General features: G+C 32.5%; 2 protein-coding genes across 2 annotated transcripts in view; one reads left to right on the plus strand and one right to left on the minus strand.

The window, feature by feature from the left end:
• The first annotated feature begins 191 nt into the window (after positions 1 to 191).
• On the plus strand, positions 192 to 20,269 carry LOC113519694 (lysM and putative peptidoglycan-binding domain-containing protein 2). Its single transcript, XM_026904865.3, has 4 exons — positions 192 to 409; positions 510 to 796; positions 12,173 to 12,397; positions 15,277 to 20,269. Exons 1-3 carry the CDS (start codon positions 239 to 241, stop codon positions 12,378 to 12,380), a joined length of 666 nt encoding a protein of 221 aa, XP_026760666.1. The 5' UTR covers positions 192 to 238; the 3' UTR covers positions 12,381 to 12,397; positions 15,277 to 20,269.
• A 1,803-nt stretch (positions 20,270 to 22,072) lies between these two features.
• LOC113519755 (uncharacterized) overlaps positions 22,073 to 26,025 on the minus strand; it is a 515,411-nt gene continuing 511,458 nt past the window's right edge. Inside the window, exons 22-25 of the mRNA XM_052900408.1 lie at positions 25,562 to 25,697; positions 24,711 to 24,840; positions 23,767 to 23,905; positions 22,073 to 23,125 (exon numbers count right to left, since the gene is read on the minus strand). Of these exons, the coding sequence (XP_052756368.1) occupies positions 22,540 to 23,125; positions 23,767 to 23,905; positions 24,711 to 24,840; positions 25,562 to 25,697 (991 nt within the window). The 3' untranslated portion in view covers positions 22,073 to 22,539. The remainder of the gene's footprint in view (positions 23,126 to 23,766; positions 23,906 to 24,710; positions 24,841 to 25,561; positions 25,698 to 26,025) is intronic.

Consider the following 26,025-nt stretch of genomic DNA (forward strand, 5'->3'; position numbering starts at 1 on the left):
GTTATTAATTAATTTACAAATAATATGAAAAAAGCATTATATAATTTTTTTTTTATTTAAACAATCTTATCATAATAATACTAATACAAAATAATACTAGATTAATAAAGTTATTGACATTTCATATGACATCCGATATGACAGACAGTACGAAAATTTTCTATTTGATATGTGGCTAATTTCATTGTAGATTTTATTCTGCAAGTGGACTACGCTGTCATTTTCGTATACGTCAAAAATGGAGGAAGAACGTCTTTTTGATGAGAGAGTTTCAATAAGAGAATCTGCAAGACCTCTAAAAAAATACGGAAGTACATGCAACCACATGAAGAGGAATGATGAATACATTAAGCATATGCTGTCAAAAAGCGATACGCTTCAAGGAATCGCTTTGAAATATGGAGTAACTGTAAGTGTATGAATACAAAAAAATATGTGTTATTAAAATTCGCATTTTTTTCTGATTTACTTTAGTAGTAGTGTGTGACTTGCTTGTACATTGTTTACAGATGGAGAAAATAAGGAGGGCAAATCGTTTGTTCGCAACGGACAGCTTGTTTTTAAGGGAATACTTATTGATTCCTGTGACTATGGATTCACCTTTTTATGAGAATGGGGAGCGTGTGACGGAACCGCCCCCGCCGAGTCACCGCGCTTCCATTGGGGGAATGCCCACTAGAGACTTCTCCCCTGGTAGCCCTGACGAGAAGAAGAGTTTCGACGACTTTCTAAACAGATTGGATTCCTCCCTTGCTGACATAAAGAAACATGTCGAGAAAACGAAGGAAAATAGCGAGTAAGTATTCCTAAATGTTTATTTTTACAATTATTGTTAATGCTGATGATGATTTATTTTATGCACTTAAAATAGCAAACAAGCTGAATGCCCCAACTGATTGAAAGTAGTAACTATAATTATATGTAATAATATAAGCATATATGATAATAATCATATAATAATTAATATATAGGATACTCATATGTAATGTTTTGAAAAAGGATATCGAGCACTTTTTAACATACTTATGTTTTTAGATTTTTAAATATTGTCTATTTTTGAAATTAAAATTCTAATTTGATAATACTGTGACGTCATTGTTCTAAGAACTAAATAAACAAAATTTTTAGCAGAATTGTATCAACACTTACAATTAATTCTTCATTGTTTGTACATGAAGAAATCATTGTAATTTTGGGATAAATTTAAGAGTCGTATTTCATCATGGTTACCTTATAATTTTTAAGTTATATCACATTTGTTTATAACTTTACACAGTATAAAAACAAGATATTTTGTATGATTATTTATTTGTGGGCTCCTGTTATTTCGATACAGTTATAAGCATAAAGAGAAATGTCTAATTTTTCAACTGATTAAAAAAAAAAAGAGGTTCTTAATTTGGTTGCAAATTTTTTTTTAGTTTGTTACTTCATAACTCCATTATTTCTAAACCAATTTAAAAAAAAATATCTGAGAAGATATACTTACAGTTGGTCACATAGAAATTGTATCAGCATCGATTCAGTAGTTTAGATTCAATAGTGTACCTATTTTAACTTATACACTAATTTGTCTTGTTCAAATTGGACATTTAGTGTAAAAGAACGAGATTAAACAATTTAATAGCTAAAATATGTTTATGATAGGTTTGACATTTTTATGAATAAGTGTGTCAAAGTTTAAATGCTTAGGCTACTCACTAATCCCTATTCTTACTTGTAAATAATTTGCCCTTATTAACTACTTATGCTTTCAATATTATTCCAGTGGTCAAAAGATATTTGCATTTTTTATAGGACTCATATATTTTATTCTCATATTTCTCAAATATTGTGCTTAAATTACTAATTAACACACCTTGTACACTACTATAGGCATTCAGTCACCCATATCTAAATACTATAATGCAAATTATAAAATAATAAACTTTAAATGCATTCTATTGTATCTTGAACTAGATACTAAGTCATCCATCATACCAAAATTCAACAAAATACATCTAGTAGTTTTTAAATGATGTTTTTTACTTATGTTTGATAAGGTACTATTTAGTTTTATTATACATAAAGATTAAATGTGTGGTTTTAATTTTAATAGTAGTGCTATTAAGTGTTATTACTATCTTATAAATCACAACTTTATTCTTCTTATTTTTTTTTCGTTTATCTTTTTTATTACTATAAAGTTATAAATTATTTTAAAATATAATATTAACTTTAAAATTATTTTTAATTGATATTTGCGAATCAATAGTTTTCACACAAAATCAATACTTTTCACACTTAACCATGCGTAGATAAATGTTCAGACATCAAGTAAACATGTGTAGGAGCCAGAATTACTCTTCTGATAAGTTTGTTTGTACATTTGATAACAACTTTATTTGATATTCAGAGGATATATAGGTATTTACATAAATGTTTGTGACATGGAATACTTCAATCCTATATAACTCAGCAAGTATTATTTTTGTTGTTAGTACATATACTACATCTTAGTTTTTGTTTTACTTTAACTTGTTTTTAAATGTAGACATATATTTATGCCAGATACATACATTATTTTTAGCATATACATAGGTGTGTGCTAAAAGTGATGTTTGCAAATTGTCATTAGAACAATCTTGAAATGGTCCTTCTCTGGAAATCATCATGCTTAATTTCTGGTGAATTTGTCACTATGGATCAACTAGCCTAACATCATCATCATCTGTTTTCTCTCACTGGTATCTTATCATTCTCTTATTACCATACCACAGCATATATCAACAACATGGGTGGGACTCACCATTTTATTATTAACCAACTTCAAAAAGAAGTAGGTTTTCAATTTAGTTGTATTCTTTTGTTTATTATAATTACATCAGTTACAAACCTATCTGGAAATTCTTTGTTTAAAAAGATATAGTTATAGATCGGTACCATAGAAATTTTATCCAAATTGGTTCAGTAAAGTTTTGAAATCAAAGTTTTGTTTCAATCAAAATGGGTTTTTTTGTGTAACATAATGTTAAATTATTATCTTTTAATATTCTCTATTTCACTGTGGCAGGTGAAGCAGTGTGTAATGGCTGTTTCATTAAGGCCATCAAATATTTATTTTATTGACTAATAAAAGGTGGTACAAAAAGTGGGCTTAATGCTATAGGCATTCTATACCTGTCAACCTGTACTATAAATGTACTTGGTAATGGTTTAGTTATACCATATTTTTATTTATCGAAGTTGATACTTTTTGTACTTATAAATGTAAATTGTAATTAATTATTTACATTTTTCAACATTTAAACATATTGATTGATCGAGTCTCCGTTTGTTATTTATTGCTATTATACTATGCTAATTTGTTTTATAGATGAATATGTATGTATGGAGACTAATAAATCACCTGTTGACTAATAATGTATTGATCAATCGGCGAACTTGTTAAGGTGCCTAAAGATTATCATTATTGTCCTTCAATGTACTCTGATTTGATGATCAGTAAAGTCTGTCATCTGCCTGCGAATTTATTTTATTTTATCAATTGCTACTGTCGCCTGTTAACGATATATAAAATGTATTCAAGGTTGTAGTAGACATCTAAGTTATATCAATTGTTTTTCTGTCGATCGACAAAGAATACTATATAAATGTCTATTGTACGGAGTCATGGGTTATATCGATACCGCTTCGATATCTATATTTTTGGTTTCTTTAGATATTGATGGCTGAAAAAAAGGTCTTAACTCATTTCGATATTTCCCATACTGGTCGGATATCTATATTTCGATTGGGTGCTTCATTTCGATATTATATATTGGATAACCATTATATAATGTTTTAACCATTATATTATGTTTGTTTTGTTGTATATTATGGGATCAATATATAGTAATTATAACTACAATATATAGATATTGTTGTATACTCGTATTACCCACTCTCAATTAGTACTTAGTACTTTTTAAAATAGGCGATAATGGAATAGGATTCTCGCTTGAGCTATCGGTATACGCAGGCCAAGTATCATCATTGAGAGTTGATACAATAGGTGAGGACGAAAGCAGGTCAGTTAGCCCATCGTGACGAATTCCTCAATAATTAACCAAGATAATTTCTAGGAGGAACCGCGTGTAGGTTGAACCCATTACTAACAATACCTTTCTCTTACTTTGGTTAATACGTTAATTACACGTTTACATATATATCGATGTTAAAATATCAAGCAAATCTGTTGGCACTTTTGATTTTCTCTTGTAAAATAGTGAGACATATTGTTTTAAATAGGCATTTTTATTTTGTTGGAAAAAATGTATGAAAATGGAATGGTAACCTCGCCTGCGCTATTGGCATAAGTTGGTGACGCACCGGCATGGATTTAGTCAGATTAGTTCACCCGTAATGTTAATTTCAGTAGGAATTAACCACGATGAATTCCAGGGTGAAACGCTTTGAGGTCGACTCGACGGGGTGTGTTCCTAGCAATCGAGCTGTTTTTTTGTAATGGATGATAATGAAATACCTAATAACCTCGTATGCGTTGACGATATACGCTGGCGGAGCCTCAGTATGGGATGATAGGTGACAATGAAAAGGCAGATCAGTTAGCCCATCGTAATGAATACACCTAGAATTCAGCACGACTTATTTCAGGGGTTACCATGTAGATGTCGATCTGACTGGGGTGTATTGTTAGCAATACGATGGTATTCTAAATTAGTAACAATTCCTCCCCCCCGCAATGGCACTGTTAGAACCCATTACTAACACCCCCTTATTCTTTTGTTTCAGTATGTTTTTGTAGTATTATGTAGTTACTGTTTGTTTCTGTTTGGTGTTCTAAATAATAGGTAAACTTATTTTATAATAGTTTGATCAGGGTATTGACGGCTCTATTCTACAACATTTGAATGGAGTCCGTTATGACGTTTGAATTGTAACAAAGGATTTCACTTCGTTGGCCCATACCCACGTTATATACTTGTATAATTAATGTGTAGTAGTATGTAGTTACTGTGCTCGGGAGAGTCCGCCTCCACATATAACTGGGTCTGTGATTCGAGTAGTTTGTATAAGCTTTATTGTGCGCTAGCTTTTATCTCCGACTTGGTCTGTGTTATCGGGATGTGTTCACTGATTGGCATAAAATATAGTCTATATTCTTCTCCATCTCTTATATTATGTATTAACTTACTTTTTTATTTTTGTTACCACTTAGCGCCTTAAACCTTTAAGGCTTTAGGGCCTTAAGCCATTAAGGTGCTAAGTGGTAACAAAAATTAAAAACAGACAATGAATTGAGAATCATTATTATAATAGCTGTTAACTGTCCATTGCTGAATATAGTCCTCACCCATAAGGGGAGGCTTTGCCAGTAGTTGTCACGCTTTGCAGGCGGGTTGGTAACCACAGTTAGGGTTTTGGTGATGAGAAATGAGAATAATAATACAGATTTGTTTTCACTATCTTATCATTTTTGTTTGATAACATTTCTTTCAATGACCTTCACTCTTGAGCCTATTGAAAGTAATACGCAGTTCATTTATTTCAAATCTATAATTTATTTGCATACATCAAAATGAGTCGAGTAATTGAGACCATTTAAAAAAATTAAAATAAGAAACAAAATCTACAAAATGTTAGACCAACAAAGTATCAATATTTTTGAAAAATATGAATATACAAAATCAGATCACAATTAACAAATATATTGAGTACATAATACACATGCACACAAAAATATATATGCTTATTTTTTTTTCAGTCTTTTTAATTTTTTTTATTGTTGAGAGGCAAATGAGCAGACAGTAATAGATGAAATAGTGAATGAACTTTATAAAATAGAAAATAAAGTCTCATACCAAGACTTCTTGCCACCGCCAAGCAGAGGTTGTGATGGTGGACAAGGCTCGAGATTATATTTATAACGATATCAGCTAGTCATTGTTAACTTTCAATTTGGCGTTATGTAATATATACTCGCATAGTCAATAAAATGCCTTCGGTACAAAATAATCATCTAAAATTGCAATATTATCTCGCGTGCTGTATCAGATTATGATAAGAATCTAAAGATTAGGCGACTACCGTTTGTAATTCTCATAATAAGTGTGTCAAATAAATGGCCATTGGAATTATCAATTGTTAAATTACGCATCGCGTAATTATATTGTGGCAATGAATGAACATTATCTGTCAATCTATGAAATATTTTACTATATAAGATACTATGTGTGATGATAAAAAGCGATTGATAATTTATTATTTGCCTCCGTAGTATTGTCGTTTTTATTGCTTCAGTAATATGTAATGTGCAAATGGCATTTATATATGACGTTATCTAGTATATTACGTAGTCCAGATGCTGATTCAATGTGTAGTAGTATTGTATCATATTTATATTATAACTTGCTTTTGCTCGCAACCTCCTCTGCGTGGATTTTGGAAATACGTTACCACTTATAAATGGCGTATCGAGATAAAGTATATACCATATTTTAAGTTAAATCTTCTTAAACACAACTGCGAATTTCATTATATTTGATGCAGTAGTTTTTATATGATGCCGGAGCTAATATACAGATAGACAAAAATTAAGAAAAAAAAAATGTTTTAGTGTTTATTGCTTTTATGAAAACTTCCCATATATTTTTTTCTTATATATGTACAGATCGTCTATTTACAATTTTATTATATTAATCAGATTTGAATAGGTAAGCTATGACACCAGACGGTAAGCATTTACCTATCTTAAAAGCTTAGCCAGAAATTACATGAAAGTGGCTGATGTAGCTGATTGATCACCTGTTTTATATGTGTATCAAAATTCAAATGTATATTTAATCGATAGTATCAGAAAATGGTCGGACAAGACTGGCAACTGAATTAAAAAATTAAGCGGTTGTCATAGAAACGTTTGTTTGTTTATATTACGTGATATCTTCACTAATTATTGCATCGATTTTTCTAATTCAATAAAAGGGAAAGAAAACCCTTTATCGGATACTATTTTTGTCAAAATTTAAGTCGGTTTTTGTGAAACTGTCCACTGCTGAACATAGGCCTCCACTTTGAGGTGTTTTGCCAATAGTTGGCACCCTTGGTAGACGAGTTGGGAACCGCAGTTAGACTTTGATGGTGTTTTAAGAGGAACACTGCTCTCTATCTCTTGACTATTAAGTTCCTTTAGTCACCTCTTACAATACCCATGGAAAAGGAAGGGGTCGCCTACTCTATGCCGGTATCACACGGCCAATATAGTATAAATTTGCTTCATAATTTAAATACCCAATACTATGATACCTATTCAGGCGAGTTACAAAAAGTCTTACCATCAGTTATAAGCTGTCACGTTCTGGCATTCTAATCTATTCCACCAACAGTCTGTATTGAGTTTTTGCACGTCTTGCGATTGTGGTTTTCTTCAAGGTTATGTTTGTTATAATACTTTCACGATATTCACGTGATGGTAAAGGTTCGTTTATATCTACAAACTCGGTGCGGATTAGACGCGCCATTACGATCACCGGTAGGCATAGTTATCTATTGGTAGATACCAATCGCGGGCATTTTACTTAAATATTATATTTATATTAATTAATACACTGTGTATTAATTTTTTTAGCGGTTTCCTTAATTAGTATTTAGTATTTTTTATAGATATATTACGCGATTACGTAGCCAATTTTGAATTGATTTTAAGAATTAATTTTGGAATCTGAAATGGTACCTTTCGTATTGATGTCATATTAATTTTGTGATGATCGCAATGCAAAAACTTTGTTGTATATCGCTCAAAGTGTTATCACAAAAATATTAAATTGATGATAGACAGGTGTGAAATACATTTTTAGAGATCTTACTACAAAGTGATTTCGAACTTCTTTTTGGTCTAAATAAAGTCTATCTTATTAAAAATAAAATGTATTTATTAAAATTTTTACTAATGTTGTAAACGTGAAAGTAAGCTTTTTGTAATCTCATCGTACCTTATTCAAATGTCATGAAATTTGATATACACGTACTATATAGTATAGATAAGGACATAGGCCGCTTTTTATCACGGTCAATAAACATTTTCCGGTCACGCGGATACATTCGCCAGTAAAAGCTACGAATCTATAGATTTGGCGCACAAAATTACAAGTAAACATTATTACATCGACTAAACAATGTTAAATCACTTAGAGTATTGTTAAACACTGATTAGATAAGTAATGTTTTAAATTATTTTTGTAGTAAGACCGTCAATGTCTGTAGATGTAAACAAATCCTTAGCTAAGCCCACGGCGCCTCCGTCGTGCCGTGTAAGCTGGTACAGTACGCTATCGTTTCGTTTTATCTATATGATACATCTGTACTAAATTCGCAGACATTGATTGTACTTTTCCATAAATGTTAACAATTTATTTAGAAGAACAAATAATGATATTTGAAATTATATAATTTTTATCTCATCTGTGTGATAATATGATTTGTACTGATTAATTTCGCGGTGTAGTGAAGACGAGTTTCGTGTTTCTATTGTTATGTGATGTTTTTTAAAGGATAAAAATGGAATGATAACCTCAATTGGTCTACCGCCATGAATTCATTAAAAATTAATCACGGAGATTTCCAGAGGGCATTGCGTGCAGGTCGATTTGTATTTGCATTTGTATATTGCTAGTGGGCTTGTTAGATTTCATTATTAATAATCCCTTTCCCCCTTGCTATGTTTTATTACAGTCTTGTGTGATAAGAAACTTAGTATTTTAGTTTAAGGACTTGGGGAAATTCCTATGTTTGTAAATATCGTTCCAAGTGAAATCGTTTGGAAGATACCATACTCTAATGGTTTTCTTTATTCCGCTTTATTGTTAGAATTTAAGAGTCGAAAACTCAGAGTGCAAGCCAACTAGACTTTTGTATGAAAAAATATGTACAAAAATCTAACGATTTGTGTATGTTAAGTGAAACCTCGTCGATTTTTAATTAAAAGGATCACAAAAAAATTGCCTTGATTTTTTATTACCATCGAGAAAGAAATAGAAAGTCTTTCTCAACTTTTATTTATGCTACCAAATTAGATATCATGTGACGCTTAATAGCCAGTACAGAAGCGTATCGAGGTCACTGACCCCGTTTACATCAACATAATATTGTTATCAATCACATAGAAGCCACTGACCGAATTTCGTTGTCATTACAGTTTTGGTATTTCGACATTGGTGTAATTTTTTTTACGCAAATGGCATTAGGAAGCAGGATAAAGACAAGCATGAGTTTTGGTTAATCCAAGTTGTATAAAAAATACTAAACAGGACAATTTCGAGTTGGATTCATACTGGAATCATCAAATATTTTATTTCTACTCATAAAATAGTCTTTTTTGGATTTAAAAAAAATATTAAAAGTGTTTTTAAAAAAAATCAGTAGACAGTTAAGAGATTCTTGTGCAAACGTTTTTTGTACGTTTTATATTTTTACGAAGTTTTACAATAAGAGTTTCTTTGTATTCTTTTGTTATGAAATTCTAAAACTTTTGTAGAAATACAGGCAACTAAGTTTCGTTACCTAAAAGAATGTAATAATAAGTCTGTCGCTTTACGCCATAAAATATGAAGTTTACAAACATTATATCTAGAATGCTTGCGGTCGTTAGATTGTCTAAGTTCTGAAGTCGACAGTATATCGATTAATAGTGACTTTGACCCTTGGAACCTTAGTCTAGAAATTTAGGTCGTTAACACACACGTAAATATTGAGTGAGAACTAATTAAAATCTCGTTCTTGGCATGTACTGTTTTTCTGGAAATATCTACTCTCATCTTAATATAAATAATGATTGTTGTTCGCTTCTGTTTACTTTTCAGCTTACTTTTTCTAAATCATGCAATGGATTTTGTTATAGGTTACTCTGTTATTTAGGTATTTTTTTAGGAATTATTTGATTGTACAATTTTTACGAAGCTGTGGCAGTTTGCTAGTAATACATATTTAATAATATGTATTTGTATGGTCAATGATAACTCATTTATTAAGGAAATTGAAAGTTGAAATTGTATTGTTATAGCCTCTTTACAAAAACTAATTTATGCACAGTTTTGACCTTGGCTAACAAATTTATGAGATTCTCTTTGGAAAAATACACAATTGATATTCAGAAAGTATTTTCATAACGTGTTATTAGGCTCATTTTGTTTTCACTACGTCTCGACGTTGGCGCAATTGTTTTTCAATATTTTCTTACTCGAAATGCTACTTTATGTCGTTGTTGTAAAGCTTTAATTGTAATGAGAATGTGTGGCGGTCGTCGTGAATAGTCAATTGGTACGCTCTCAGTATGAGATCCTGCTAAAAATATTCCTTTATGTGGGCCGATTTATGTCCTGTATATCCTTTTATAAAGGAGCGTATATTATTAGGTGTCTATGTTATAATTAGTGTTTGTACAGGACACGGTGAATGTGTTAATGTTTTTAACGGGTGAAAATGGAATGGTAACCTCATCTGCTTTATCGGTATATATTGGCCAGGCATCAGTGAGTGGTGATATATATGTGAGAATGAATGTAGATCAGGTGATCCATCATGACGAATTCGACCTGAATCAATCGCAATAGTTTCCAGGGGTTCCTCCTGGAGTGTGAGGTCTATCTGATAGGGTATATCCCTGGGTAGGGTATAGCAATGGTGCTATTAGACCTCATTGCTGACTATCCTTGTCCTCCTTTGTTGGTGTCCAGGTGGTTGAGTTTCGTATGAATCGTACTACGTAGGTACCGCCATTTATTTTTGGTTTGATGTGCTTCGTTATTTTTAGATGTAAACAGATAAATGTGTTTTTTACAGGCTTAATAATGGCTTATCTCAATTTTAATTAAGTCAGTAAATAATATTTCTATAAAGATCCATTCATACGTATATTCCTAGTAATAAAAGATTATGATGAAACAAATATCTAGAAATTTGGAATAATATAGAGATCTCATAGTACTTATCAATTGTTAGGGAAATATGTAATAAGACACTTGATAAATGGCCTACATTGTAATAAGCTGTGGCAATACCCATATTAGGTTCATGGTATGATTTAATTTCATTGTTATTTTTTACTTTCTCTCTTTCTTTATCTCATTCTACTAAGAACCTTTTTTTTATTTAAGGTTCGTTACCGGATTCTTAGCCTGCCAATTTCATTATTTCAATATTCATTATATTTGGTAAAATGAAACTCAATCTAACTTTTAGCTATTTTGCAATGTATATGTGTCGCCTTATATAATACACGACTGTGATAACCTGCAGTGAATTTATTTTGTCGCTCAGTGCATTTGCCTGGCTGGCGTCCCCTTAATCGGGCCCTGAACCCGGCTTTAGAACATTATTGGTTGATTTATTTTCTTATCTGCTCATATAAGTGGGAATTTTAGTAAACATCACAGAAATAATAGATGATAATGATTAGAACATGTGTTAATTTCCCGTGTAATAATAATAAGCAAGTATATACTTGTGGATACACCTACATATCCACGTAATTAACGATTGTAACTTATTAATACATCAATCACTATCTCACTTCTCATTAAAGTTATGAAGATATTTGAATGTTTATCTTTCAATTGAACCAAAAGTAAAAAAAATTTCTAAATGAAAACAAGTAATCGAGTAGGCAGTAGTTCATCATATGTATGTATACATGTATGTGTTTATATATTTTAATGTGTTGGTGTTAATATATAAATAGTATATTAATATCTATGTTTATTTTATGATTGTATGTAATTTACCATATTATACTAAAATATATATAATAGTATTTTTTTAGACCGCCATCGAGTATCTCTGCACATCCTAAAGGTTGATTGGTAGAGAATGCTTATAGCCATAAGTCTTCCTTTTGTACCCTATTTTATTGGTCAATAAAGTTTAAATAAATAAATAATTATAATAAAAAAATCTCAAATCTACCTACCCCAAAGAAGGCAGTTAACTTAAACCTTAACTTCAACTTTAACCGCAGTTAGGCTTTGGTGATGTTTTAAGAAGAATGCTGCATTTATCTCTCGACTATTAAGTTCCTTTAATCATCTCTTACGACACTAATGGAAAAGGAAGGGGTGGCCCATTCTATGCCTGGAGCGCACGTAGGCAGTCAGCTTATCTCTAATTCCAAATTACATAAAAAATCCTTTTCGTTTTATAGATTCGTGAAAGACCTCGATAGTGAATTTGTGAGGCATCGTCCAACCGCGAGACTCCGCCAGTCGGCGTCGCTAGGCGCGTCCACGTCGTACAACGAGGTGATCCCGCCGCCCCTGCCGCCACCGTCGTCGGTGCTCACCCAGGGCCGCCGTGTCGACACCTCGCTCAAGCGCCTCGAGAGAGCACACGACGATTTGTTTCAATTGTAGCGGCCGAGGCAGCGCAGGTGAGGCTGAACCTTTAACTTTTTTTTTGCTTTTTTGTGAACATGGAATGGTATACCCGTCTATGCTGATGGTGTACTACATTGTACAATATCAGGGTAATTAAATTTAGTAGAAATTAATCACGATAGTTTCCAGGGGGGACTGCATGGTGGGTAAGCAGTTTTTTTTATACAACTTAGAATGGCAAACAAGCTGACGGCCCACCTGATGGAAAGCGGAAACCGTCGCTCATAGACATGAGCAGTACCATGGACATAACAGTATACTGTTTCGCCCATAAAACCCCCCATGCGTTGCTATTCCTGAGGACTCAGGTGTTATTCCTCTGTGCCTTGTAAATTCACGCCATATCCCACCCTTCAAACCGAAACAGCCATGCAAACACAACTGCTTTACGGTTGAAACAGACAGAGGTATTCATGCAAACGAACTGTTAGCTTGACCTCCACGTGGTTGGAAATCAACTTAGTTAATTCGATAGACCTCTGACCTGACATCATCCTCACCTAACATCCCTCATCACCATACCATTATTATCATTGTCTTGTTTTGTCAGTTTCATAGATCGAGGCCTTTATGTTAGATTACGTCCACGTGCACACAGTAGTTGTATGAGATAGATCCTTAATGTATACAGTTGTGACATCGTCTTTTAAGCATCGTGCGTCACCGCATCGACGAATGCGCTCGACTATATACGATAGAAACATTCATTGTTACTTAATAATATGTCAGCTGTTAATGGTTTACTATTAGTCATAACTCGGTATCTTAATATCGTTCATTATTTTATCAATTTAACGTCAGCCTAAAACTTAAGAGATGTGTGCTCAGTGATTAGTTTATCAATTTTGCCCCGCCGGGGAGAAAAGAGCCTGTTTTCTGGAAAGTTGCCCTCGAAATTGTTGCCCCCCAATTTTTTCTTTTCTGGACATTTTTCGGCTTGCTCCCCTACTCCTCACTACATACATGTTTCATGTTAAGGAGCAACTTACGGGACATTTAAGTATATGTATAAAATATTTCTCTGAAATGTTATACCATCAGTGTCATAGATTAGTATGATCTTCATTTTAGATCATTTGTAAAGAATCGCCATTGTGTTGCGTTATATTTGTATGGATTTACATATAATGCATACAATAAATTATCATTACCCGCTAACTGTCCACTTCTCAACATAAATTTCTCCCATAAGGGGTGTTTTGCCAGTAATTATCACGCTTGGTAGGCGGGTTGGCAACTGCAGTTAGACTTTGGTGATGTTTTAATAGGGATGCTGTCCATTTATCGACAATTAAGTTCCCATAGTCGCTTTTTTCGACATCCATGGGAAAGCAAGAGGTGGCCCATTCTATACCAGGACCACGTGGCAATAAAATATAGTAATATAATGATTATGTGGTATGAACGATATTCATTTGATGTCGAAGCCAGTGTGCTATCTTACGTCAGGTTTGTTGAAAAGATTCTTTATAATTATAGCAAAATTACGGTATTTTAGATCATATTTTGGAATTTCTCATCTGCATAGTGATTTCATTATTTTTATAATACCTACCTCGACTTTTGACGTCATTTCCGCCTCAAATACCATACTGTTTACTCAGATGGTATGAGATGTTACGTTTATAATATGCGGCTATAATAGATACGGATTGGATTCATAAATGAACTTCATTGAAACTTTTCTGTCTTATTCCTAAATACTATAACTTAAAAATCTATTCTAAATACTTTTAAAATGCACGGAATATTATAAGTAGTTTACCATTTTAATGAATAAGTAATGAAATTAGTTATAACGAAATAAATTTATTCATACGTATATATACTTATATACCGAGGGCCTACCATGAAATATTTTCCGAAATTTCGGGAACGAACGAATTAGAAATTTGATGTTAAAATTACATAATACATGCCGTTTAAAATTATAAAAAATATTAAAATATCGTTCCTCTGGACTATTAGGATAGGATTTATGATGAATGAAATGTTAAGCTCCATTTACTGGGTCGATTTAGGTACAAACAAAAACACGAAATTGAGCCCGAAAATTCGGAATTTCATTTTATGGTAGGCCCCTGGTATGTTGGATTAGTCGGGGCAGTCCATACAATTTAATAGGGAATATAAAAAGTCGATTGGTCGTCGTGTTTTTTTTTAATATATGATACTGTAAGACGTTTTAAAATATACTGAAAGTGGTACAACAGAGTTGATAAACAGGTGCGGATCCTGAGGTAACTCCGTGTATAAATGAATAAGTTATCTCGTATTTTGCCGTATTGGGCATTTGTCCAGTGCTCCCCTAGATCAGGCCCTGTCTGGCCTTCTTGGTCTGTCTGGATTAACTAGACTAACTACACTCTTACGTACAATTGTTCAATTGTGAAGCTAAGCACGGAAATGTCCGGACAAAAAGACTTTCGAAGTTGTAAACTTCACAACTTCTTTTTCTGCTCTCCATACAAAGGTTGGAAGGGATTGCTTTTTGTGATAAGGTCGTCTATTGTTTTCTTAGTATATTTTTGTAAATAATGAAAGAAATAAATTTACTACCAAAAGAAATAACAGTATTTTAGATTATTGTTACATTAAAAAGTCTACATTACCGTCAATCAAACTGGATCGGTCCTATATCTTGGGGGCCCTAACGCCCAAGATAAGATAGCGCGTTTACCTAATGTTCGGTATAGCGAACTTTGAAGTTATATTTAATAAAAAAAAATAACAAAGTACCTCTATTGTTAATATGCAGTAAAAATAATGTATAATAAAAAAAAAAATTAGAAGTTTTGATAATTTTACTACTGTATTGTTTATGTATGTATGTTTCGGAGGGAACAATAAAAATTATCCATCTATATTCCAGATATGCGCGGTTCCAATGAGCGCGATGGTCCCGCCCTGTGCTGAGGTCACAGCGCCCGGAGTATCGCTCGCGTCCCAACACCGACGCCGAGGCAAAGAACTGATATATTCAAGTACATGGTGTATATATGAGGCCACATGGTGATATTAGATAGTAAATGTGCTAAATTGTTTATACTCGCGTCGCTTTTACAATAGCGGATTAAAACGACCTTCTACTAATAAAATTGGGGTCTCAGGCGAAAATTAAGGCCTGTCAGATATATGAAGTTATCAGCTAGTGCTTGATAACCTAGATGTTCGTACGATTGTTTATTGCGACGTTTGCTATTGTTGTTTTACTTATTAAAAAAAATAGAGATCAGAAAAATAATATATTTTTAAATTGTAAAAAATCATAATATTTATGAATTAGTGATTAGAAATGTTGAACTATACTATTCAACATTTAATTATATGACTATATAAAATATACATATAATAAAATCAGATAGAGAATAGCTCCAATGTAGACAATCCTATTTGTGCATTAATTAAAAAAAAATCGAATAGATTATATAGCCAGTTGACATTCATTTTCTGTTGCTGGATTTTAGGGTAATTTTTTTTACTATACCATATTTTTACAATTGCACTTGTGATATTTTCGTATATCTGTTTACAGACCCATTTCATATTTAATCACTTTAAATATTTGTATAAAAAGACTCGTGGGACAATAGTAATAAATGCAGTTATGAAATCAATAAAAAAATAAATACTACACGCAGAAATTAACTTGAGACTTTGGTCAGGTGATGTAAAAGTACTGAGTGTGAAAAGAGAAGAAAACAATAAAAATAATTGTTATAAGAGATGAGTGTGCACGTGTTTTGTTAATTTGCTGTCTGTGGTAGAGATGGAGAAGCATATTAAAACTTATTCACTTGTGAACTATTATAGCCAATGATTATTTTTTAATGGTATAATTGTATAATTTTTATAAATTATAATATCATTTATAATAGAGTGCTTAAAAAGTTTTTTCACATAAAATAATAACGTAACTGTTGTTAGTAATAATTTTTGTTTATTTTTATTTTTTACTTAAAACAATGACTATTGTTTTGTTTAATTCATTATTTTGAATAAAACGCTTAAAAAGCTTTTTCATATAATAACAAAACTATTGTCAGCAATATTTTTTGCTTACTTTTATAAACTGTTTGTGCACTTTTCAAACGCTTTCAGTCTTAACGTTTATCTCTAAACTATAGAGTTATTGATTGTTTGAGCTTCAAATAGTGTGGGGAATGATAGTGGAACGTGCATTCCATACGGGTCTCAGTAAAGAAGTCTCAAGAGGCTGTCCTTACCAAGTATCGATTTGTTGTAATCTCTATGTCAATACTTTGCATAGGACTATGTTATTATCTAGTCGTAAGTACTTCAAAGCAACATATTGCATACATCATATCTTATAGTTTTGCACGAAGCACACATTTTTGGCATAACTCGACTAGATGGTGCAATCGTGTCTTATGTACGTAATAATTAAAAATGACAAACTATGACAGGAGAGAGCGACGTTGTGATTCTTAGCAAGGATGCCCTCTTAATTTCTGCGTATAACATACATTTATTCTAATTAATAATAATCGTTTATTAAATTTAAGTATAATAAACATCGTTGAATTGTTTCATGCACCAATTTTTTATATCATATCGCATCTAGTCTCCTTATGTTGTAACAATATTACCTATTTGTACACATGTATTTATATTGTCCATTTACAATTTATGTGTATTATATGTATACAGTTTATTTGTATATTAAATATTTTGTATACTAATAGCTGATAGCTCTCACACATGTAACACTGTTCGAGATATCCATTTGAATAGATATCGAAAGTTAGTCGTAAGAATACTAATCAAGTCATAGAGTTGATTTAACTTCTTAAAACTTACCTAAACTATGTACTTTTTTGTCGGATCCCTGTTCCTATTTTTATTGATGCAGAAAAAGAAAAGAAAATAGAAAGAAAAATCAATGTTTTTCGGATTAACGCATTGTCGGAAGAAGACTTACTGCGCCTGATCCCAAATAAATTGGATAAAGGAAAAGTAAGATGTAAATATAAATAAAATATGTAATCATTAATAGTCCATTTTACAGATTTAACACGAGGCAATGTTAACTGGGCCTTAACTCGTTGAAGGCAATATACGTGGTGAAATCGAAATCGGTAGCATCCTTTTAACGGTGTGTTCTACAAGTGATTCTGATATTTTTCATTCGGTTAACGTCAGAGTTTAAAATTTTTTGACGGTTTTTACATCAACATTTCTTTAGGAATTCAGCTTTACTTATAGGACATGTTGTTATCAGGATGTTAATTACTTGGATTTTAATCTGTATGTTATGTGTTAATATGTCTCAGTTTCATTTCGACAAATAAAATATTAGTTAATTTTATTCATTCGTTGTGATTAATTATTTTAATGCATGTTTTATTTTATATCACGAATACTTAACAAATGTGGGTATGTATGCATTTATTATAATTTATGTCTTAGAAATTACATAAACTATATTATAGTACACTTCTTAAAAATTGCATATTATTATTTGAAAATTATTCTAAGAAGATTTGATGCATTAATTATAATCGATTAAACTTTTTGATGTTGTAAATTTTTTATCATGTCAATAATCAGTGTAAACTAAATAATATTTTAAATATATTTTATCCTTTAAAGCTCTGTATTGTGACTTGTTATGAGGTTATTTTATTAGATCTACTCTTCTATAACTGTTCATGTATCTGCATCCTGGAAATTATGTCCTATTTCCATCTCTACAGTGTTCAAATTCTTATAAACAGAATTATGTTAACAGATTTATAAAAGTGTACTTTTGTATTGTACCTTTATTTTCTTATCCGAATACAATATCTTGTTTCTGGATCGGGAAATGTATCTGTTTTTAATTTTACATTATTACTATTAACTCTGTAAGTATATATAAAAATGGATGTTTGTATATATGTATACATATATATAAATATATGTTTATTGGCATTATATATTTTATTCACTTAGAATTTTTCCATCATCTATTTCTTTGTAATTCCCTTCTAAATGTCTATATATATATATATATATATATATATATATATATATACACCAGTAGGACAACAGCTGCCAAATTTTGTTATATACTACCACTCTTGAGTCGAGATTATGGGCTACGATTTTGTCTGCGCCCATAACCTCGCAAAGGTTTGTTTATTTACCAATATTGCTATTGATATTACCGTTTCTAAAGTACGTAAACTTTATTATAGACTACATAAATAAATATGTCAGAATATTCAAAGAAACGTGGCTATAAAAATGTATGATAGGGAATTAATATTAAAGTCTTATACGTAGATATAATTGTCCAAAAACATATACTATACACTATGTTGCGAGCGTGCCGTTGTGTGTGTTAAATATCAGTGCCTTGTGATCGTTCATGTTACTATCATACTATATGTGTTGCAGCTATCAATGTATTTATTTAAAATAAATTGTGTCTCAACGAAGCGTAAGTTACATTTTTCAATGTATATTTTTTATATAGTGCAGTAATTTTATAAGATTGATTTAAAATCGCTGTTTTTAAAATGAAATCGAATATTATGTTCCTGTTACTATCGTATTGTTTTCTTTATTTATTATATTTTTATATAAAATATAAAAAGTATAATTATACCTATAATACAAAAATTTTTATTAGGCCAAGAAATTATTTATTTTTCATTTCCGTTAGAGCCCAAGACTAGCTAGCTCTGTCCCTGTTAAAATACGAACCTAATTAAACGTTTTTACATATTTCAGTATTAATTGTTACTGGTCTAACGTTGAAGTTAACTTTTTTAAATTAGTTCCCTTATGGGAATACGAATGTGACGGTAATGTTTTGCTATGAAATTGAAAAAAAAAATGAATGAATCACAGACTATGTTAGTCACTAAGATTATATAGATAGAGTGTCTGCAAAAAAAGGCATATTCAAAAATGTGTCACTTTTTTATCCATATGTCTTTGATAATAGAACAACCATAATATACTTTTATTACTCAATACATTGAAGAATTAATGTTGTATAGTTAATACGAAACATAAAAACGATACAAAATAAATTATATTTTGATTTAATATTTGATTTATATTTGAATATAGGCATAAAATATTTTAGTTTTTCGATAATTGAAAATAGCTGCCAAGTTAATATATGTAATTAAATTGTAAACAATAAGCATGTTTTTATATTTGTATTGTATCAGAAAAATAGTTCCCAATTCTAATTAAAAATAACGCTTGTTTTGTTAAATTTTAAATCCAATTACTTGCAACAGTGAAATAATGGTGCATTTTGTTATTTGTTTTAATATAAATATATATCAAATTGAGTGAAATATATGTCAGATTGAGCCAAATATCAAATTAACTGACTAAATATTTTGCACGTTTTTGACACTATGCCCTATCTATATAATCTAAGCCTATCATCAGTCGGCATAAGAATTTTTTTTTAAAACAAATGTACCTTCACAGCCAAGTTACATACCTTTTAAATACAGCATATATAATAAATATTTTTTTTTAAATATGTTTTGGTGCTATTGTTGTTATATTTTATTATATGAATTAGCTTTCACAGATTGTTTGTAAACATTGTAAACTATTCTCACTCAACAAGCTTTTGTCTACAAGCGGGAGGAATTTCTCTATGATAATGAAACGTTCGTGGGCACAATTACTATTGTTTTATAGTAAGTTGTAAATTAATTCCTGTATATAATTACAATTATAATACTTAGCTATTATATTGAACAATTTATATGGTAGACAAACGAAATTGTACTTTAGTTTGCCAGTTAGTGTTTGCTTGTATTTTTATATGTCATCCCCATTCATTTATGCTAGTTGAGCTTTAATAAACAATATTTTATTACATGTTGCATTTGAGTTTTATTTTATACTAGTTTTTACCTATGACTCTGACTGGGTTATGTTTATTGACCGAGATAAAAAGTCTATTTCCTTCTCCAATACTTATAGTACGTGTATATAAAATTTTATAGAGAGTGGTTAAGCTATAAGTTGTTATAAGGTAAGGTATAATAAATGAATTCATTTTCACATTTATAATATTAGAACTAGCTGTAATCCACAGTCTTGCTCGCGTGAATTAGGGAAATTAATTTTTTTTCATGTGTATATAAAATTTCATTGGAATCTGTTCTACCATTTCATTCATATAATTTTCATATTTACCTGTATTATGTGCAACATTTAGAAAATAGACTTTTTTATATCTATATCAACATCTCTTATTCCCAGTACAAGTTTTGTTTTTGGATGAAGTGAAAGACTTCACGAATTACGAATTCAGTTAAATTATTATTTATACTAAGTAAAACTCACAAATAAACCCAATAGAAAATGACATTCAGAAGTATTTCTCCTTTAATAAGTAATGCAGTTTACCGTATAGATTTCATATTCATAAAATTTGTGACTTGTGCTTTCTACTATTTTCGAAATTTTCGTTTGAACGTCAATATTTGAATTTAGTTGAAAATTTCCGAAATCAACCATACAAGGGGTTTAAAGAGGTTTTTAAAATAAAATTCAAAATTAAATAGTAAAAAATGTATTTGTAAATAAAAATATATTGTACCCGATTTAACGTAAAATATAATTCGTTTAGAATAATCTTAAACATATTTACATTGATTTATTTACAAACATTACACTAACGGCCGTAACATTATTTAAATACCTATGAATTTCACTAACTAGTTGTAAATATTGTGATATTTAGAGACATGGCAACAAAATCTTGTTAAGTACAAGATTTTATGTGATGAAAATAAAGCAACTAAATATTGTTCTTAATAAACCAAATTCAATTACAAGTACTTAGTTTTTATTATTTATTTATTTTTTGTTTTGTGAAAATCAATGGTGAATTTCACTTGAAGTATACATAAGATTGTAATTACAAAACACCATTAACAATTATAATGGGAGCAAAAAATTTTCAAAAAAAAAGCAAAGTAAATATTATACATTTTTACTCGGTAATAATGTAAAATAATAAAAATATCATCATATCAGCTGGTAACTGTCCACTGCTGAACATAGGATTCCCTTTATCGAGGGGCTCTGCGTGTAGTTGTCACGTTTGGCAGCTATAGTTAGGCTTTAGAGATGTTTAAAGAGGGACGCTGCTGCCTTTAAATTCCTTTAGTCGTTTCTTACGACATCCATGGGAAGGAAAGAGGTATGTTAGGACCATACGGAAAAATAAAAAATAAATATAATTAATTATATAAAAAAGAGGTTCAACTGTTCCCGTGATATTGGTCAATGTTTATAATTTCCCTTTTAATGAAGCAATATTTTCATTGATATTAAATTATGTTAATAGAAGTTGAGAGCGTAGCGTGAAAAAAGGGTAAACCGTTATTATGTTTAGATATAGCAAGTACATAATGGCTGATATTGGTCTACTACAAGTAGTTGTCGTGATTTGATGGACACCATTGCTTAAGCTTTGTTTATATGTAGTATAGATAGAGAATCGAGAGCCAAAAACGGGTCAATAATCATGACATAGGTATATTTTGTTAGAATTTTTCAAATCGGCTCGATTTTTTTTAAATTTGAATTATGAACTACTTTTTTCCAAATCTATATATATATATATATATATATATATATATATATATATATATATATATATATATATATTTATTTTGATTTTATATTCTTTTTTGTCGTAGGCCAGTACAATATCGGCAATTAGGTACTTTTATTTTAGCACGTGGATTTATATTTTTTACAAGTACTTGTTAAGTTATATTTATAACATAAAAAAAGAAGAAAGATTGAAAAGAGATCTTCAGATCATTGTGAGATTTTGGGAACAAAGTAAGTCTAATATGTAAATTAATATAATAGAAATTGTTTTTTTTGTACTGTTTATGTTTAAATAAATTATCACACATAGTTAATTATTCTTGTTTTGATAACGTTTTCACAGAAAAAGTTATTATGTACATGTAGTATTGTTATACAAGATTTTGATATAACTTATAAAAAATCTTACCTATCTATATACATTATATATCTAATTTTTTGGCATGTTGCACCCCTGTTTCCATGTTATTCGTTTTGATTATTCATCTAAATTCTATCACATAACTATGCTACTGTCGCACTCCTAGGTAGGCGCCTCCTCAATTTGATCACGCACAACACTTTTACTCGCCTCCTGAGTCCTATTGAGCAGAAAGTCTAAGTCGCTCGTTATTTTATTGAGCATTTTGTCCGTATCCGGCGAGTCGTACGCTTTGTTCCACTCCCTGTTCACTTGTTCGATGTCGGATTTACTCTTGGAGTCGTCCTTGACGATTTCAATGGACGGCAGAGAGGTGCTCGACGTGAACTGTTTGGATTTCTTCAGACAGCTCTTGATCGGTGGGGAGGGGATTTTGGAGACGTCCGGGTTGGACTGGACGCACATGGCGCAGCTGTCCTTGGTGAAGTGCTTCTCGTTGTAGGGTTCGAAGTCGACGGAGCACGTGAGGAGGGGGGCGGGCGCTTCCCGCGGGGGCGTGTTGAGGACCCCGAGCTCGAGACACACCCGCGCCATGTACTCGGGCTGCGGCGGCGCGTGCGGTATGAGGTCGCACACCGCGTGCGTGGTGCCCACGTGGCGGCCCTCGTAGTGGTGAGGGCTCAGAACTGAGTCTTTGTATTCTACGCAGCGGACTATGTCCGCTCTGCTGTCTGGTGTTGATTGTCGTCTGCAAAAAAAAATGTTGCTTTATCAATTTCTCTTTTAAACTAGATTAGGTGTTATTGTCCAAATTCAAACTTTTTTTTATACAACTTAGAATGGCAAACAAGCTGACGGCCCACCTGATGGAAAGTGGTATCCGTCGCCTATGATACCCCCCATGCATTGCCATTCCTGAAGACTCAGTTGTTATTCCTCTGTACCCTGTAAATTCACGCCATATCTCACCCTTCAAACTGAAACACAGCCATGCAAACACAACTGTTTTACGGCAGAAATACGAATGGGGAATGGGAGAGATACACAAGCAATCGACTTTTGTACAAAGTCTCTCTGGTAAATCTGGTAAACTACTTTTACGTTCGTTTAGAACATGTTGTTTAAAGAACTTGATTGATCATGTATTATCCATTAGTTTCCAAAGTCCTTAAATAATTGTAAGTGTTAAAATACACAGGTTGCAGTGTGGGAAAGATTTGCTAAGTACGAGTATTATAATTTTTTTATTTAAGATTAAGGCCGTCCATTGTTGCCTCTTTGCTTTGCTGCTTGAAATGACTTTTTTTCTATATATTCTGGGTAACCATATTTTTCTCTGACCAGAATTGTAGCTGTTGTTTATGTATTAAAAATAATTTTTTTCGTTACCTATGTACTCTGGCGTGCGTCGGGCTTTCCAGTCCGGGCGCTCGCCAGTAGGAAGAGGCAGGCGACACGGGCGAAGACGACGACTCCAGCACGCCCACACCGCCGCGGCTTTCCACCTCACCTCCTTGCTTTATGTACACTGAAATAGTATAGAGAAATAGGGTATTAGTACCTAAAATATTGAAGTTACCTCTAACAACAAGGCGAAAACTGATTGTAGACTGTTGTATAACATCGACATCGATAATCGTAAATGTAGATGGCGCTTATAAAAAAGGTAATTGTAATAAATGTTGCACATCACTAGTTTCGAATCTCAATGTCCATGTGTCGTATCTTTTTCCATTTCTCCCGAATAAAAATATTACAGACAAATCTATGGATTGTTACACGAGTTAATGTGGGGACTTACTGTGTTTGTTCTCTTCTTTACGCAGAATAGACATTTTACTTATTAGCGTGAGAGTCGAAGATTGATAAATACGTGGTACTTTTTTTTTATACAACTTAGAATGGCAAACAAGCTGACAGCCCACCTGATGGAAAGTGGTAACCGTCGCCTATAGACCTGACCAGTACCGTGGACATAACAGAGTATACTGTTTCGCCCATGATACCCCCCATGCGTTGCCATTCCTGAGGAATCAGGTGTTAATCCTCTGTACCCAGTAAATTCACGCCATATCCCATCCTTCAAACCGAAACACAGCCATGCAAACACAACTGCTTCACGGTTAAAACACGAATGGGACAGAGGTCTCCCTCTGGTAGACAGATTTATTTATCGTTAGACAGAATTTTCAGGCTGAGAGACGTAGACTACGTTTTCATTCGTTATCAGTACGCGGTACCTCTCTGGTATTGCTCTTGAAACTATCTTACAGAATGCTATTTGGTAGCGATAGCATGCAGGGCCTCTGTGTAAGTAGTAGTGAGTTACTAACGGCTTAGCGACGTGTCGCCAGCGGGCGAGTCGTGTGCATGCCAGTCGCGGGTTGGTAGTGACAGAAGACGTCGCGCCGCCCGCACGCATTCCTCGTCGCGAACTACGTAGCACACCACCATCGCCACGCCCTGCTCAAACACATACGTATAATATAGACGATTGCTTTTTGTAATACCGAAAAATGTCTAAATTGTCTAATTTCCTCGACTTTTGGAAAAACTTTAAACATAGTTTTTCTTTTTTTTTAAATAGATTATATCTAATAAAATGGTATTTCTGCTTGCGCTATCGGGGTATACGGTGGCGGGGTACCAGTGAGGGATGATAGATGAGGATGAAGTCAGATAATCTTAAATTTCTGAATAGTAATTTTTTATGCTTCGACCGCCCATTTAGAATGCAATTTCAGCTAAGAAGAACAGACAAAAACTCAGATTTTTCAAAAACTGAACTGAAAATTCAGCAAACGAGTGATCACTGTTTGTGGATTGCATCGAATGCTTTTGCGCTATGCACGAGAAACTGACACTCGGCGGGACGTTTTGTTTTTTTTTGTAGCCCCCCGTAGGAGTGCAGCTTGTTCCCGGATATTAATTTCCAGGTTTTTTAGCAAATTTTTTCTATCATGTTTCCTTTCATTCCTCATTTTTCAATCCATTTTTTCCCATTTGTTGTAATGATCTTATTGTTTTTTTCGGTGGGACGTTGAAGAGCATAAGCCACAAATGGCAAAAACATGCAAAAGGCTCAGTATTTATTATCTAAGTGCAGTCGTCGAGCGTGCTCGTTCAAAGTGTACTAGAGGGTGCTTGTCCAACGTGTATTAGAGGCTTGAAGGTGTGTGCGTACGTTGGCCAGCGCGGCGGTGGAGAGCGCGGCGACGAGCGCGAGGCGGCGCGGGCCGGGCTGCGCGTACGCCACGCCCGCCGCCTGCGTCGCCGATGTCGTCAGCAGCAGCACTAGCGTGTGCCGGATCACGCGGCCCCTGCACACCGTGTGTATTATATTACTCGCATTCTATCATAGCTGACATTGAAAAGAGCTTACAGCTTCGTCGTTTTTTTACAAGTTTCGTTTAATTTGCAATGTATGTTTTTTTGTTTTTATGCTATTTAGAATGGCGAACAAGATGACGGCCTACCTAATGGAACGTGGTAACCGTCGCCTATAGACATAAGCAGTACCATGGACATTATAGAGTATACTGTTTCGCCCATGATAATCCCCCCCATGCGTTGCCATTTCTGAGGACTCAGGTGTTATTCCTCTGTAACCTGTGAATTGTATGTTAGTTTTTTAGGATAAACCTTGTA

This window comes from Galleria mellonella, unplaced genomic scaffold (genome assembly GCF_026898425.1).
Source record: "Galleria mellonella isolate WM207_F2 unplaced genomic scaffold, CSIRO_AGI_GalMel_v1 utg65, whole genome shotgun sequence".
In the NCBI taxonomy this organism is placed as follows: domain Eukaryota; kingdom Metazoa; phylum Arthropoda; class Insecta; order Lepidoptera; family Pyralidae; genus Galleria; species Galleria mellonella.

Coding starts and splice junctions, on each gene's coding strand:
- LOC113519694 (XM_026904865.3), top strand. CDS start 239: ATGGAGGAAGAACGTCTTTTTGATGAGAGAGTTTCAATAAGAGAATCT. Junction 410..509: donor CTTTGAAATATGGAGTAACT/GTAAGTGTATGA, acceptor CATTGTTTACAG/ATGGAGAAAATAAGGAGGGC. Junction 797..12,172: donor AAAACGAAGGAAAATAGCGA/GTAAGTATTCCT, acceptor TTCGTTTTATAG/ATTCGTGAAAGACCTCGATA.